Source organism: Cavia porcellus, unplaced genomic scaffold, assembly GCF_034190915.1.
Source record: "Cavia porcellus strain 051 isolate PalLab524CR breed Dunkin Hartley unplaced genomic scaffold, mCavPor4.1 scaffold_18, whole genome shotgun sequence".
Lineage (NCBI taxonomy): Eukaryota > Metazoa > Chordata > Mammalia > Rodentia > Caviidae > Cavia > Cavia porcellus.
In genome coordinates, this window is record NW_026947501.1 from 63,889,701 (window position 1) to 63,903,162 (window position 13,462).

Below are 13,462 nucleotides of genomic sequence, written 5' to 3' on the forward strand. Positions count from 1 at the left end.
CATGTAGGACAACGTTTTTAACTTGAAGTTACAAGAAATGCATGCAAGTTTGTTTTTTTAAACAAATTTTATCATTTGTTCATGCTACCTAGACTCAAGAGAGCTTTTTTGAGCATTTGCAATACCTCACCTCTTGTTAATTATTCTAGTGCATGCATATGGTGTATACAGGTAAGTAAACATGCAGTTTTTCACATTCTAAAACTATGGCAGTTTAGGCCATATTTTGTGCTGCCTGCATTTTATCTGCAATGCAGTGTGTCTCTAACGTTTTCAATCCCGTATTAATAGGTGGCATTTACACATAACACCTATATAGCAGCAAAGCTAATACAGCTTGTGATTAAAAATGTTTAAAAATAGCTAATAAATCAGATTATCTTGAGGTATTATTTCTTGCAAGTCAAAATGGAGAGCAAAAAAATCAACCCTAATTTTTAGTTTATGTATACACTGAAAATAGCAACAATAAAAATAAGCATTTGTAGCAGACATATTCCATCTTCACTATTATTTTGCTACCTTTGGTAAAGTACTGGGGCAGATCTTGAAGTTAAAAACCCATGTTTAGAAATAAGTGCACGCTTCACCCACTATATAGCAGCAGACTGTGTTGCCCCTACGCAAAACATTCTCGTATCTAATTTTAACTTTACATATAAAAATAACTTGGAGAAAATACAAAAAAACATTTTATTTTAACATGAAAATATCACAAAAATTAGTAAGCCTGAGATGTAGGGTTTTGGTGAAAAACAAGAGGCTTGTAGTGTTTTGGCTGCTGATAAAGATGCATGTATTGATAGCTGGGTGAAAAGCAGAAGAATGCACTTATTTCTTCTGCATGTCGGTATCTTCAGACACAGTAAGCCACATGCACCCTTTCTCTCCATGGTAACCAGGGGCCGCTTTGCTGCTCTTAGTTCCAGCGGAAGTGGATCTGACGCGGGCGATCAGCACCTTCCTTCACCAATGGCTTATGGAACTCGCGTCCTGCACGAGAGTGGATGTTTGCCCAACAAAACTCACAGTAATACTGCAGGCAAGTGACATTGGCACAGAAGAAGGGGGCAAACTTTCCACCACAGCGTGCACCCTGGCATTCATCACACATCTGGTCATCCAGCACATATGGCTTTACCTCCACCTGGAAGAGAGAGAAGGGAACGGTCTCAGCAGTGTGCGCTTCAGAGCAGCAACTCGTTCATGATTTAAAATATCATGAGGAGTTCAGAGGAGAGCACTCCCACAGAAACTGACAAAGCAGGAAGCTTTCCAGGGCTTTTACTTTATCATACAGAAAGTTAAACAATCATTAGTTTTGTGTTAGGTACAATTTTACATACTATCCTGCTCATAACTGGCTGTGCAGTTAATACTGAGCACTTAATTCCCTTACTTTGTTTTCATATCTTGTCTTTAGGTGACTAGAACTGTAATTTACTGTATTTTTTAAAAACCAGAAAATACTTTTAAAGGCTATAAAAATCTCATCTGCAAGACACTCCACCCTCACCTTTCTTGAAGCACACCTCTCTGACACCTGTGTGCTGGCATTTGCAGAGGCTTGGTGACCATGAGCGGAAAGTGGTGGGGAGAGTCACAACGAACAAATGGCTTTTATATGTCCCTGCCCTGATTTTCATTTCACCTGTGAGATGGCAGAAGTGCAATGGCCACCGCACATGGTGCAGCCTCTGGCCCGCTGGTGAGGGCCCCAGCCTGCTGTTAAGTGACCAGCACAAACCAGAGCCCTGGCTAATTTTCAGGGCCCATCTGGACGTCTGTGGATCTACACGATATAAAGTCAAGTCCCACCATGAAGGCCTATTCTGCAGAAGATGTCAGACTACAGGCAACTCTGAAGGGTAAAAATCTCTCCACCTCCATTTCCATATCTGTAAGGAGAATAATAGCTTCTGTCTCAGAGTTGTGAGGATTCAATAATACAGAAAAACACACTCTCGAGCGCCTGGCTAACCACTCTGTGAATTAGTGTTAGCGACTGTTAGCTGCATTAGCATTGCTTTCTTACTGTAATAACCTTATGAATGGACACTTGCATGGTCTGCCTGGCTGAAGTATGCCAGGGAGCCGAGGATCTTAGCCTTTCCCCTTAGGAGAGGACAGAAAATTGAATGTTTTGAAGATAAAAGTATGGCTGGCCTGTGGTACAAAAACAGCTTCTATTATGAGCCATACTACTAAAACACTTGTGCTCAGAAAATGAATATACAAGGATTTGTAAGAACAACAGTAATAAACTGAAAACAAGTTGATGGAAAGGAAAACTGTGAGGGGAACTATTGCTAGGAATGGAACAGACTGTGCTTGTCTTTCACTGATGAGGGCTACTGTAAGTGTGCTGTATGTATCACATCCATGATGTATACTGGATATTTTGCTTTTATGAATTCCATGTTTATACCTCTTGTATATCTTTCTGCTTCAGTTTTCGATTTTTTAAAAATAAAACTGATTAGTAAATTCTCCTAGCCAGTTAAAGGATTTTTAGCTTTTCTACTGGTCTTTGATTTTTTAAAAAAATTTTTTTGAGACATTTCAGGCTGGCTTTGAACCCTCTTTGTAGACCAGGCTGGCCTTGAATTCCCTACAGTCCTTCTGCCTCAGCCTCCCGAATGCTGAGATTACAGACTTGCACCTCTGTGCCCGGCATGGTCTTTGATTTTTAAAACAATTTTCAATCTAAATTCAAAAACTTTTATGATCAACCTTTATCTCTCAACTTTCTCTTTTATGAATTCTGCCTTAGCTTTGCTAGGCTATTACTTTTGATTATCATCACTTTAACTATAATCAAGGAACAGCATTACTGTAATCAAAGAATCAAGGCATGACATGAGCATTACTGGGTCTCATCTCACTAGATTATAGACTCTATGGGCCCAGGGCCGGTAGCAATTAGTTCAACGTTGAGTTCTCCATATCTAGCAGAATACCTGGCACAAAGGAGGAAACTTATAAATATTTTAGGAATAAATGTGGCACATTTACATATGCCTCCTGGATTGTTCTCTCATGATTACTATTTGTTTTTTACTGTACAATTTTAAGCAAATTGAAACCAAGGTCTGCATTCCTTATTTCTACAATAAAATTTCAGGAGTTAATATAAAACTACTGAAAAATGCTTGCTCATGCAATGGTCTCAGTTACTTGTATTTTTAAAACCTTATAGATATTATCTTATGTAGCTAATTTAGTTAAAATCATAAACTTTAAAGAAGGAACATGAGATTTCAAACTTAATAAGTATCTAACTTGAAATTAGCATAATTCAGGTTAGTGGCTATCAGGTTGGTGAGCTATGTTACACAATGAGTACACATTTGTTGTGACTGGGTATCCAGGTATCACAGAGCCAAGAAATACGCCTCATGTGTTCCTAACTTGTATAATTTCCACCTTCTACAAATAAATATTCTATGCATCTCTGAGATATCATATATGTCACTTACACATTTAAATTTAATCTGTTTATATGGTTTAACAACTACATTAACACTGGAGAGAAAAATGGTATCAAGGTTAATGCTTTAATATTTCTGCATATAAAATACACTAGCAATGTGTGAAATATTTAAAAAACAAATTCTTTCAAATGAAATTATAAGTTTGCAGTACATTATCTTGGAAAACAAACTTTCTCACAGGTATTTCAATGCCTTAAGAAGGCACTATTTTAAGTTATACAATAAACAGTTTTAAATTTTACTTTTTCCTTATACTTTTTCCCAATTTATACAAAGGCAATATATCCATAAAAAAATCAACAATTTTTATCCCAGGTTGAAATCTTCCACATATTCTTCTTCAGACATCCTCAAATCTAAACAATAAACATCATATGCTTGATATCAGATGTTTTGGAAAAAAAGCCAAAAACAAAGAATGCCCACACTGCCAGGACAGAGCCCCTAGGAGGAAGCTAATCTTTCAGTTTTGCTTTGTGATGTTTTGTCTGAGCTACAGGAAGTTGTGCAGTGTATTTCAGAGGTTCTATTAGCTCCTCATGTCTCTTAATTCACATGCTCTCCATCTGAGTTGTACTTTAGGAACCAGTGCCCAGGTCCAAGATAATCAGTCCTTCACTACCATTCTAGAAGCAAAGTATGAGGTACTACACAGCAATAATCTCTTCTACTGGTGTACACTGAAGAACCATATTTCTGAGGACACAAGTAACTGCCCCAGTGATCTTTCCTTGCTGTCAGAGTTAGGGGCAGACCAGATTAGTGGTGTTACCATGGCTGTACTTTACTGGCACCTGGGGAATTTTATGAACTGCTGCTCTGCCTGTGCCCCAGACCAATTATAACAGAATCTCTGGGGTGGGATACGGAAGTTATGATTTTCCAAGGACCAAGGTGATGAATGTGGAGCTGAGATTGAGATCTCTAATACTAGAGGAAGTCTTCAGATTCACGCCAGTTGACAAAGCCTGCATCATGTGCCTATCGGAATAAAAGCAGAGCCCTCCCCTCTCTCTTATTTTGGTCACTGTTTTATGTAACAATGGAAATGAAAAAGTCACTTTGCACTTATAAATCGAAACCCTGCTGTACCTGTTCTTCTAACTGACATGGTTTGGTGATTATATTCTAACTATTCCTTCAGCCCATGCTTGAGGCAGTTAGTTAACCAGCTTCCCTGTCCCCAAAACAGTCTTTCAGTGGGAAAAACAGTAAAGGTTTCAAGGAATGGTTACTTTGGAAATAAGTAGCCACTCAAGTTGTATCTACTCATTTTGATATAAAAATTTCATGTGTGCCATATTCTTAGTATAAATCAGCTATAAATGCAAGCATGATTATTTTAGAATACTAGTTAGCTATGTGTAAGAAATATTCACGGATTTTAGTATGAAATCAGTTTGAAACTGAGCAACTGAGTTTTCTTCATCTCTTTCTTGCTTCAGATGACAATCACAGTACTCAGAATTATTTAGTAGAATGACTTTCAGTTATAACTCAGAGGACTTCAAAGTGCTTACTCTGATGATCTAAGCAACGCTACTAAGGAGGCAATATGTTAAATTTAGGTCAGCTAGGGAACAGACATACATTTAAGTGGCACTTACTGTACTGTCAAGTTTATTTAAATCCTTGTACATATGTGAATTAATTGAGTTCTCAAACAACCAAGAGAAACATACTAATATTCTTTTCCATCTTCTAAGTAAGGAAAAGTGGCAGAGTATTATTTGTCCAGGATTACAGGGCAAATAAAGGAAATGGGACTCAATTCCAGGCAGCCTGGCTCAAGTGTAACTCTTAAAATAAGCTCTCCCTCTGTGGTTAGATACTTGGGGGTTACAGGCTGATAAAAATTTTTGGCATATGGCTTCAAAATGACATCTATATTCATAATTTCTATATTGTGCTCAAAGTATAATTTATGTTTACAAATTTTACATTTCAAGGATATCCTGATCTAACTCTAAGATAAATAAGTATAGAATGAAGTACTTTTCAGGCATAGTGGTGCATGCCGATAAACTCAGCTACTTAGGGAGACTGAGGCAGGTTTGGGACTCCAAGGCTAGCCTGGGTGACCTAAAAGGACCTGAACTTTAAATACAATTGAAAATGAAAGGGTTTAGGGTGTGGCTCAGTGTGGACTGGGTTCAACCCTTGGTCTGAAACATAAACGAAGTTTGAACTGTTTTATTAACTCCTTTTGGTGGTGGGCTCTGGCCAGGCACATTACTGCAAGTATACAATGATGCCTCAAAATGCAACTTACACGTTTATCAATATCACCATGCTGAAGCTGAACAAATCGAGCACTGATGGCAGCAATATAGCTCTGCTGATTGGAGAATGCAACTCGCCCAGCACCTTTTGGGTATTTTAGCTCTGGATCCGTATCAATTCCTGCGTAACAAACGCCTCCATACAGCCGGTCCATGATCATGGCAAGCTCCACTTCAGAGGGAAAAATGTTCGCGTTAAATACAAGAAAACAGCAATCAACAACTTTTCTTAAAAAGTAAACAACAGGACGCTAACGAAAGAGAGTTGTTGAAAGGGAGCCTAAGATTCGGAGCCCTTTTAATTGTTTCAGATATAAAATTAGATTCCTGTCACATCTATCCCATTTATCAGCACTAAACCCACACACTGTATACTCTCTGACTTCTCTTCAGGTACAGTGCATGTACTTTTCTAAGTCCAATCTTTTCACTTGTAAATAGTGTGCATCCAATCACTCTCTTCCTATTCCTATGATTACATTTCAATCACTCATGTCAAAGTCATCTTTACCCACGGATAAGTCCCCCAACAGTGTATCTGCAAGGGGCACTGAACGTATAAATTCCTACCTTCTCATCTTCCTTCTAAGTTACCTTATCCTGCTAACTGTTCCTCACTTTAGTTCCTCCTTAACTCCTTGAATTCTCAATGTCAGAGTACTGTCAGCTCCAGTCCTTAAGCTTCTATCTACTCCTGGGTGATTACTTCATCCTGGGTCATAGTTTTAAACATCACCTGTGTGTTTTCACCTTCCTCCTAAATCTGAATCTTCAGTCTGGATCTCTCCTGTTGGCTTAAGACTTATAGATGTAACTGCCTTCTGGACCACTTGTATTGATATTTAATAGATACTACAATGCATAGAGTGCTAAAAATACAACACAGGTAAAAGTAATCTTCATCTCATTAAACCCATTCAGTGAGGTTCTCCTGACCCAATTAGTATGCAATAGAAATAAGTTACCAAGTCAAGATTCCTAATCTTTTGTTTTCCTCTTCTTAATTGTATAAATGATCAATGACCTTTTAGAATCACCTACATCACTTTGAGGTGTCACTTGTCTGGTTTATGGCAATGGTCTTATCTCTTTGCTTTTGATCTCTGTCCTATCATTTATCTCCAATAGAGAAGGCAAGAATGATTTGCTTAAAACCTAGACCAGACACTATATGGTTTAACTGAAATATTTATTTTGGAACTCTGAATGGTGCCAGGAATTCGTGTTTAAAACCAAAGTCATGATCTTCTCTCCTAACCAACTCTTCTCTAGGGTTCAGCTTTTGCATTTCCCTCACAAATACGTGTGACATGTATTGACTTGGCTCTGTCTGCACTGCCACCACTGATTCCTGTTGCCACCATCTGCCTCGTGGACTGACAGCAGTAACAGGCTTCTAAAACCAGGGCTCTTGTATTTACTCACAGGCAGGGTTCCTTAAGAGTCATTAGCTTAACTGATCTTTAACAATTCCAAGTACGATTGTGTCCCTCCTTATTTTTAAAACTTTTAATAGTTTCTCTTGCTGTGAGGATAAACATGAAATCTGCCTACTAGACTTGTATGATCTAACCTCTTTCCCTGTTTGTGTCTCTCTGCTCTCTCCCTGAATCCCTAGTCAGTCACGCTGGGTTTCTTTCAGCCCCTTTAGTGCCTCTTGCTGCCTTACAGAGGAGACTGCTGAACATGCCATTCCCTTTGCCTGGAGCCCGCGCCTTATAGCCCTCCTTCGGCCCCGCCCTGCTCCTTTTGTGCAGTCTTTGTATCACATTCCCTTGCTAGGTGTGCTCTTCTGTTCTGCTTCCTTTGTAGCAGTCATCATGTTTTTTTAAAAAAAAATATTTACAGTGAGAACAGTTCCGTAACATGTATCTCTCAGGCTGGCAGAGGAAGAAGTTGTTAATACCTTCAGTACTGCATGGTACATAGTAACCTGTATTTACAGTGAACATGTACAGCTATAGTTTTGCCCAACATGACATCTTTCAGTAGATTTCCAGATCCTGGTTAAGTTTATCGCTTACTCATCTAAAATGCTAATTTAATTAATACTGTAGCTTCTTAGATACACAAAAAGAAAATCTTTTTCAAATAACAGACTCAACCAACATGAAATCAAGAGATCCAAAATTCTCCTCTTTTAAACAGTTGCACTTAGGAAATCTGAGCATTTGAACAGATTCTTCATATGGAGTCGCTTGATGCCAGCTAAAAATATTGATTGATAAAAGCTTTAGAGTTTCAAGAAAGGTTCTCAGAATTCTGCAATTATAGGAATCTGTGAAGAATTTGCCCACAGACAGTGCCCACAACAGTTGACAAGCAGCTGAGTTAAATAATTTATATTTAAATTATTAAAAAAACACACTAACAAAAATGTTAGCATTCTACTTACCAGCCCTTAATGGCCTTGGAACACCTCCAACAAAAATTGTTTTTCGGGGATCCAAAGGCTGCGAACCATCCATAACAAAATCACTATCACTTAAATTCCAAGGACGTATTTGAACCTATGAAGAAAATTACATTGGGTGTTACTCCTTTTATAGTTTAAAAATTTGTACAGCTGGATTTGAATATAAATTATTGTTAATTGTATCTGTGTAATATACATCACCTGGATGTTTACCTGAACTCTTGATATGGCAGTCTATTTCTAAACAAAAATTTCAAAACAGGTTTTGGAAAATTTGCATTTGTTCTTGGAGTTTCTACAGAATTTACTTACTGGTTTGTCCTTGATAGTGGGGCTGGAAACACACAAATAGAGCTTTCCATCTTCTTCAATACAAGCGTCAATTAGTGCCTGAACTGAACTCTCTTCTTGAAAGAGAAGGAATGCATAGCCTGGAAGAACCATGGAAAATGAAATATATGGAACTTAGGTCCAAATAGCAATACTGCTTAGCAAATACATGCTACTGAAAAAGAAAAACAAAGCAAAGCAAAACACCAAACTAACAGGACTTAAGTTGTCATACCTTCTGGAATATATGAAAAAATAAGTAGCAAAGGGCAAAGCAACTAGCTACTTTCTGTGGATCACTTACTCTCAGGTAGTAAAATCAGAGCTTTACATGAATGATTTCATTTGATTTTCACAAGTCTATGATAAATGAAGTGTACTTCTATCTCAGAGGAAAAAAAAAAAAACCAACTAGGGTTTTTTTTTTACTTGATCAAAGTCCATCGCATAGATGTAGATGGCTGAGTAATTTAAACTCAGGCCAGCCTGCAGGTCTCCCATGCTCTTTCTATCAGTGACACCGTGTTCTTAGGGAGATTGGCAGCAGTAGCCTGGTGAGTGTATTAGAGGCTGAATTTCCTTTAAATGCCCTCAGGACAACACACACTCGAGAGGATACTTTTGGACTACAGCACACTTGGAAAGGCCCAGGAAATACCCTAAGTAGAGGGAAAATTCCACTGTCTTTTAAGAAGTTCCAAGAGATACTAAGAAAATTACCCTAGGAAGACTGGAATGAAACATATTCTTTAATGATAGGGCAAACCTTTTACATCAAATCTCAACTTGGAAAAGCCATGGAATACTTTTTCAAACTGGAGACTGTTCAGATTTAGATACAGGCTGGTATAGATTCCTATTCCATCAGGAATTATATCCTCTCTTTTTTATTTGTAAACGACCAGTTGTCAATCTTTAATTAAAAATCATGCACCCAGCAAAGCAGATTATAATGTATATAAAAGCACAAAATGTATATTGTGACTTTACATTATGTGAGTATTCATAATAGCTGCTAAGTTAAGTGACCTAGAAGTCTGCCTCGTCTCATTAACATTTCTCCGCAAATAAACCTACAGCAACAGTGATCTAATCTCAAAGCAAAGCAGCCTCACAAGTCATGTACATCTTGATCTGTAATACAATGGGAAGTTTCACTCAGAACTCAGAAAACACAGCATATTGTCAGGAATGGCTTTTGTGTTAGAAAGGTTTGATGTGGCATAAAAGTGCTTCCTTTTAATAAAAATGCTTGATTCAATAGAGAAAAAACCTGAAACCTTCAAACCCATATACATAAAGAGAAACTTCTAAAGGTAAAATTATACAAGATTAAAAACATATCTTAAGACTTTATTTAGATATGTTTGAAACAAACAAAGACTGGCTTCCTCTTTGCATGTTTTTTGAGCCATGGTCTTGCTATGTAGTCAAGGTCAGCTGTGAACTTGCTATGCAACCCAGGCTGGCCTTGAAATCATCCTGCCATAATCTCCTGAGTGCTGTGATCACATGTGTACCACCACACTAGACAAGAACAAGAACGGTTAACCGTAAGGCCTTAATTTTGATAAAATCTAAGGTGATGAGAACTATGGTGGTTCTGTAATAATTTAGAACATTTTTTAAATTAATATTTTAAAAATTTATGATTATGAAAAAAATCTGTCACAAAAATTATGTAATATGGTATGTAAATTATGACCTAAGTAATGCAAGCCATTAGATAAAATGTTTGCACAAAAATGAACCACCTGATAATTTCTGGAATTTATTAAAATCAGCTAATAATGAATACCTAAGGTGAATTCCGTTTCCTGCAGAAGAAACAAGTACCTGTGTGTCTAGCACTTACAACAGTGACAGTGAACCTCGCAGAGACTGAGTGGCCAAACTGCTGCCCAGGTGCACTAATTTATCACCAAGTGCCGAGCCTGCACTTACACCTGAACACTGAGGTAGTTTAGAACAGCGACTCCGACACTTGGCACAGTGCAGGCCCAGGCGGCTCTGTGTGCCCGGTATAGCACCACTTCTCAAATCACAAGGCAGTTTCACTGGCTGGTGCCTCTGTATCAGTGCTTTTCCTATGCTGGGAAATACTGAACTACAGAAATGATAAATATTTGAGAAAAGATTTGGAAACACTGGCTTTTGACAATGGCTGTAATGAACTATATAACTACACTTAGAAAAACAAAACATTCTGATTTGCCAGTGCCAATCTTTTTTTTTTCATATATTTTTTAATTTGAGAAAACATTGAAAAAACCCAAAATAACTATAATGGCAACAACAACAATCAAGACAATTATTCTCTTTCATCGGATTTTTAAGTTCATGTTTTTAGCATTAAAATGTACGACCACCTTAAGTGACAGAGTACACTCATGCAAAAATTTGTGTCTGTCTTCACCCAAATCAATTCTAAATTTTTTTCTAAAATTCTTTTACAGTCACCCCTTGGTATCCATGGGACAGTGGGAACATAATCTGGCCAAAAAACAAAATCCAAGGATACTCAAGTACAATCTCATAAGCAAACTCTGAACACTTTAAACATGTATTGATACATAAGGTTACCTAGGTAGCTGTTATACTACTCTGTCTAGAAAAAAATGCCAAGAAAAATATTCATATATGGTCACTACAAATACAAATTTATTTTCTCTAAACAGATTTTCTCCATGGTTGACTGCATCTGTCTATGTATAAGAAAGCTGAACATGCAGAAGGGTCAATCAAAGGTTTTAATTCTGGTCTTGAACTGTTCAACTTCTTTTATCTATCCAAATTACACAGTAGCATTTTGATTTAATTCAAATTCTCAGTGACACTGACCTACTTGAAGTCAAAGTAATTTCTCTATCCTGTAGTATTTATTGGTGTTTACATCATTTATTGGACAATTACCAATCTGAATTACAAAGAATACTAATACTATTTATAAAGTTCAGTTGAAGACATAGTTTTTCAGATGACATTAATGAAACACTTGCATATTTGCCAAGCTGTTAAAATGTAACACTTTAACTATGACAAGTGCTACAAGGGAGAGAGAGAGTTAAGAGTTGGGATGGCTGACAGAAGGACAACCAGACCTTAGCTTGTTCTCAAAGGATTTTGTGGGCAACTGACACTTAAGTTGAGATCCAAAGATAGTGGGGACACACTGATAAAAAGTTATGGAAAGAACCTGACAGCAAAGACAGGATCATACAGAGAAGTGCTGAGGTAGGAAGAGCAGGACCAGTGCTGGGGCAGTTACTCAGTTCTGAGAACCTGCCATTGCAACTCTACCCAACAGAATTCATACTGTTCAACTCTCCTCCTTCTCTTGCTCTGGGCATTGCACCTCCTTCCCCATGAATGGCTGTCATGTTCATGTGACTCACTCAATACCATGAACACAATCGTGCTTCTAGTTCTCTGGTGATCAGCCACAGAATAACCCAGGAGTAAGTGGCTACTCGACCAAGCAGGTTCCCAACATTTTAACTTTTCATAAAACTGCAAGTTAAAGTATTAATAAAATCACTCCACACACATCTTCATTTCAGTGAGTGGAAGGATACTTTTTCATAGTCTGTATCTATATTACTTAGAATGATACTCTGCAGGGAAAATACTAAACACTCCTTGACTGGAGCTTGTGAAATCGTATCAGTTACAGAGGAGTCTACCACTGGCGTTTCTCACTGTTCCTGACTGGCTTCAAGTCAAAGGGGAAGTTCTCAGGACCACATCACCTGTCTCAACCCAGGTTACCGGCCTCCATGAATTATCTACTTTTACAGAATCTCTTAAATTACATTCTTAAAAAAGAAAACACAGAGTAAGGCACTGACATTATTTCTTTTGTTCTCACTTAACAAATTTCCTAGCAAACATTAACAGTAAAACTTCTTACCTTTTGGTGGAAAATAGGACTTGCTTTCCGCTTTATGAGGCCAGTCTACTACCAAAGGCCCAAATCTTCTGAAGCTAGCAGTTATTTCATCTTTAAAAAGTACAATAATGTCCATTAGAAATTAGCTTTAATGCTTCATTTCAGGAAATCCTTTATTTTCGATTACGTGAAAGATTTAATACGTTAAACATGCCAAATATGCTAGGGTAAACTTCAAACTAAATGAAAACAAACTAAATGAAAACAATACCTTAATATACTTATTAAGGTATATGTAAAACCTATAACTATTTTAGTCAGAATAAGCTTACTTTTGGAAAAAATAATTACAGTACTCTGTAAATTTAAAAATTTTATGTGACTTCATATGAATGCTAATGGCTTTATAGTACACTTATGATCAGAATTGGCTTGAAAAAAGTCAATACTGTATCAAGTTCAATAAAGAGAGATACTTCTGCTTCACAACTAAAATCATATTCTTGTAGGAAAAAGATGGTCTCCTCAAACAAACTGGAAAAGTGTAATGAAGTCTGACATCCACCAGGGAAGCTTCATTAAAACTCACATACTATATGGTCATATCCAATCCCATAGTGTAAGTTATGAAAATCTTATCATGCTGATAAATATTTAGAATAAGTTTACGGATATCTGAATCAGAAACGAAAAATTCCCCAATATATGTCAATATCTTCTCTACTCGTTATTAATGAATGGTAACTTCCCATAACATCATAAACATAGTTCAGTACTTTTAACCTTTACCTTCTGATTTTACACATGATCATTTTCACATTTTTATTAGCTTCATGTTTCACTTTTTACATGTTTATTAGCCTTTGTATTATCTGAATTCCCTACCTTATATTTTGTTTTCCATTTACGGTCTCTTCCTTATCCATTTCTTTTTTTTTTTTTTTTTTTTTTATCGGTACCGGGGATTGAACTCACGACTGCCTGCTTGCCAGGCAGGCGCTTATGCCACTGAGCTAAACCCCCAGCCCCATCTTATCCATTTCTAAGGGTG

At 37.2% G+C, this 13,462-nt stretch overlaps 1 protein-coding gene across 2 annotated transcripts in view; it reads right to left on the minus strand.

Moving 5' to 3' along the window:
* The window catches only part of Cpeb2 (cytoplasmic polyadenylation element binding protein 2), a 58,767-nt gene that overhangs the window by 2,875 nt on the left and 42,430 nt on the right, over nucleotides 1-13,462 (minus strand). For both annotated transcript variants that reach the window (XM_063230152.1, XM_063230153.1), the window contains 5 exons: nucleotides 12,433-12,522; nucleotides 8,505-8,623; nucleotides 8,172-8,286; nucleotides 5,767-5,948; nucleotides 1-1,147 (listed from right to left, as the gene is read on the minus strand). The exon at nucleotides 1-1,147 is cut by the window's left edge and continues 2,875 nt beyond it. In XM_063230152.1, coding sequence (XP_063086222.1) covers nucleotides 920-1,147; nucleotides 5,767-5,948; nucleotides 8,172-8,286; nucleotides 8,505-8,623; nucleotides 12,433-12,522 — 734 coding nt within the window. In that variant the 3' untranslated portion in view covers nucleotides 1-919. The remainder of the gene's footprint in view (nucleotides 1,148-5,766; nucleotides 5,949-8,171; nucleotides 8,287-8,504; nucleotides 8,624-12,432; nucleotides 12,523-13,462) is intronic.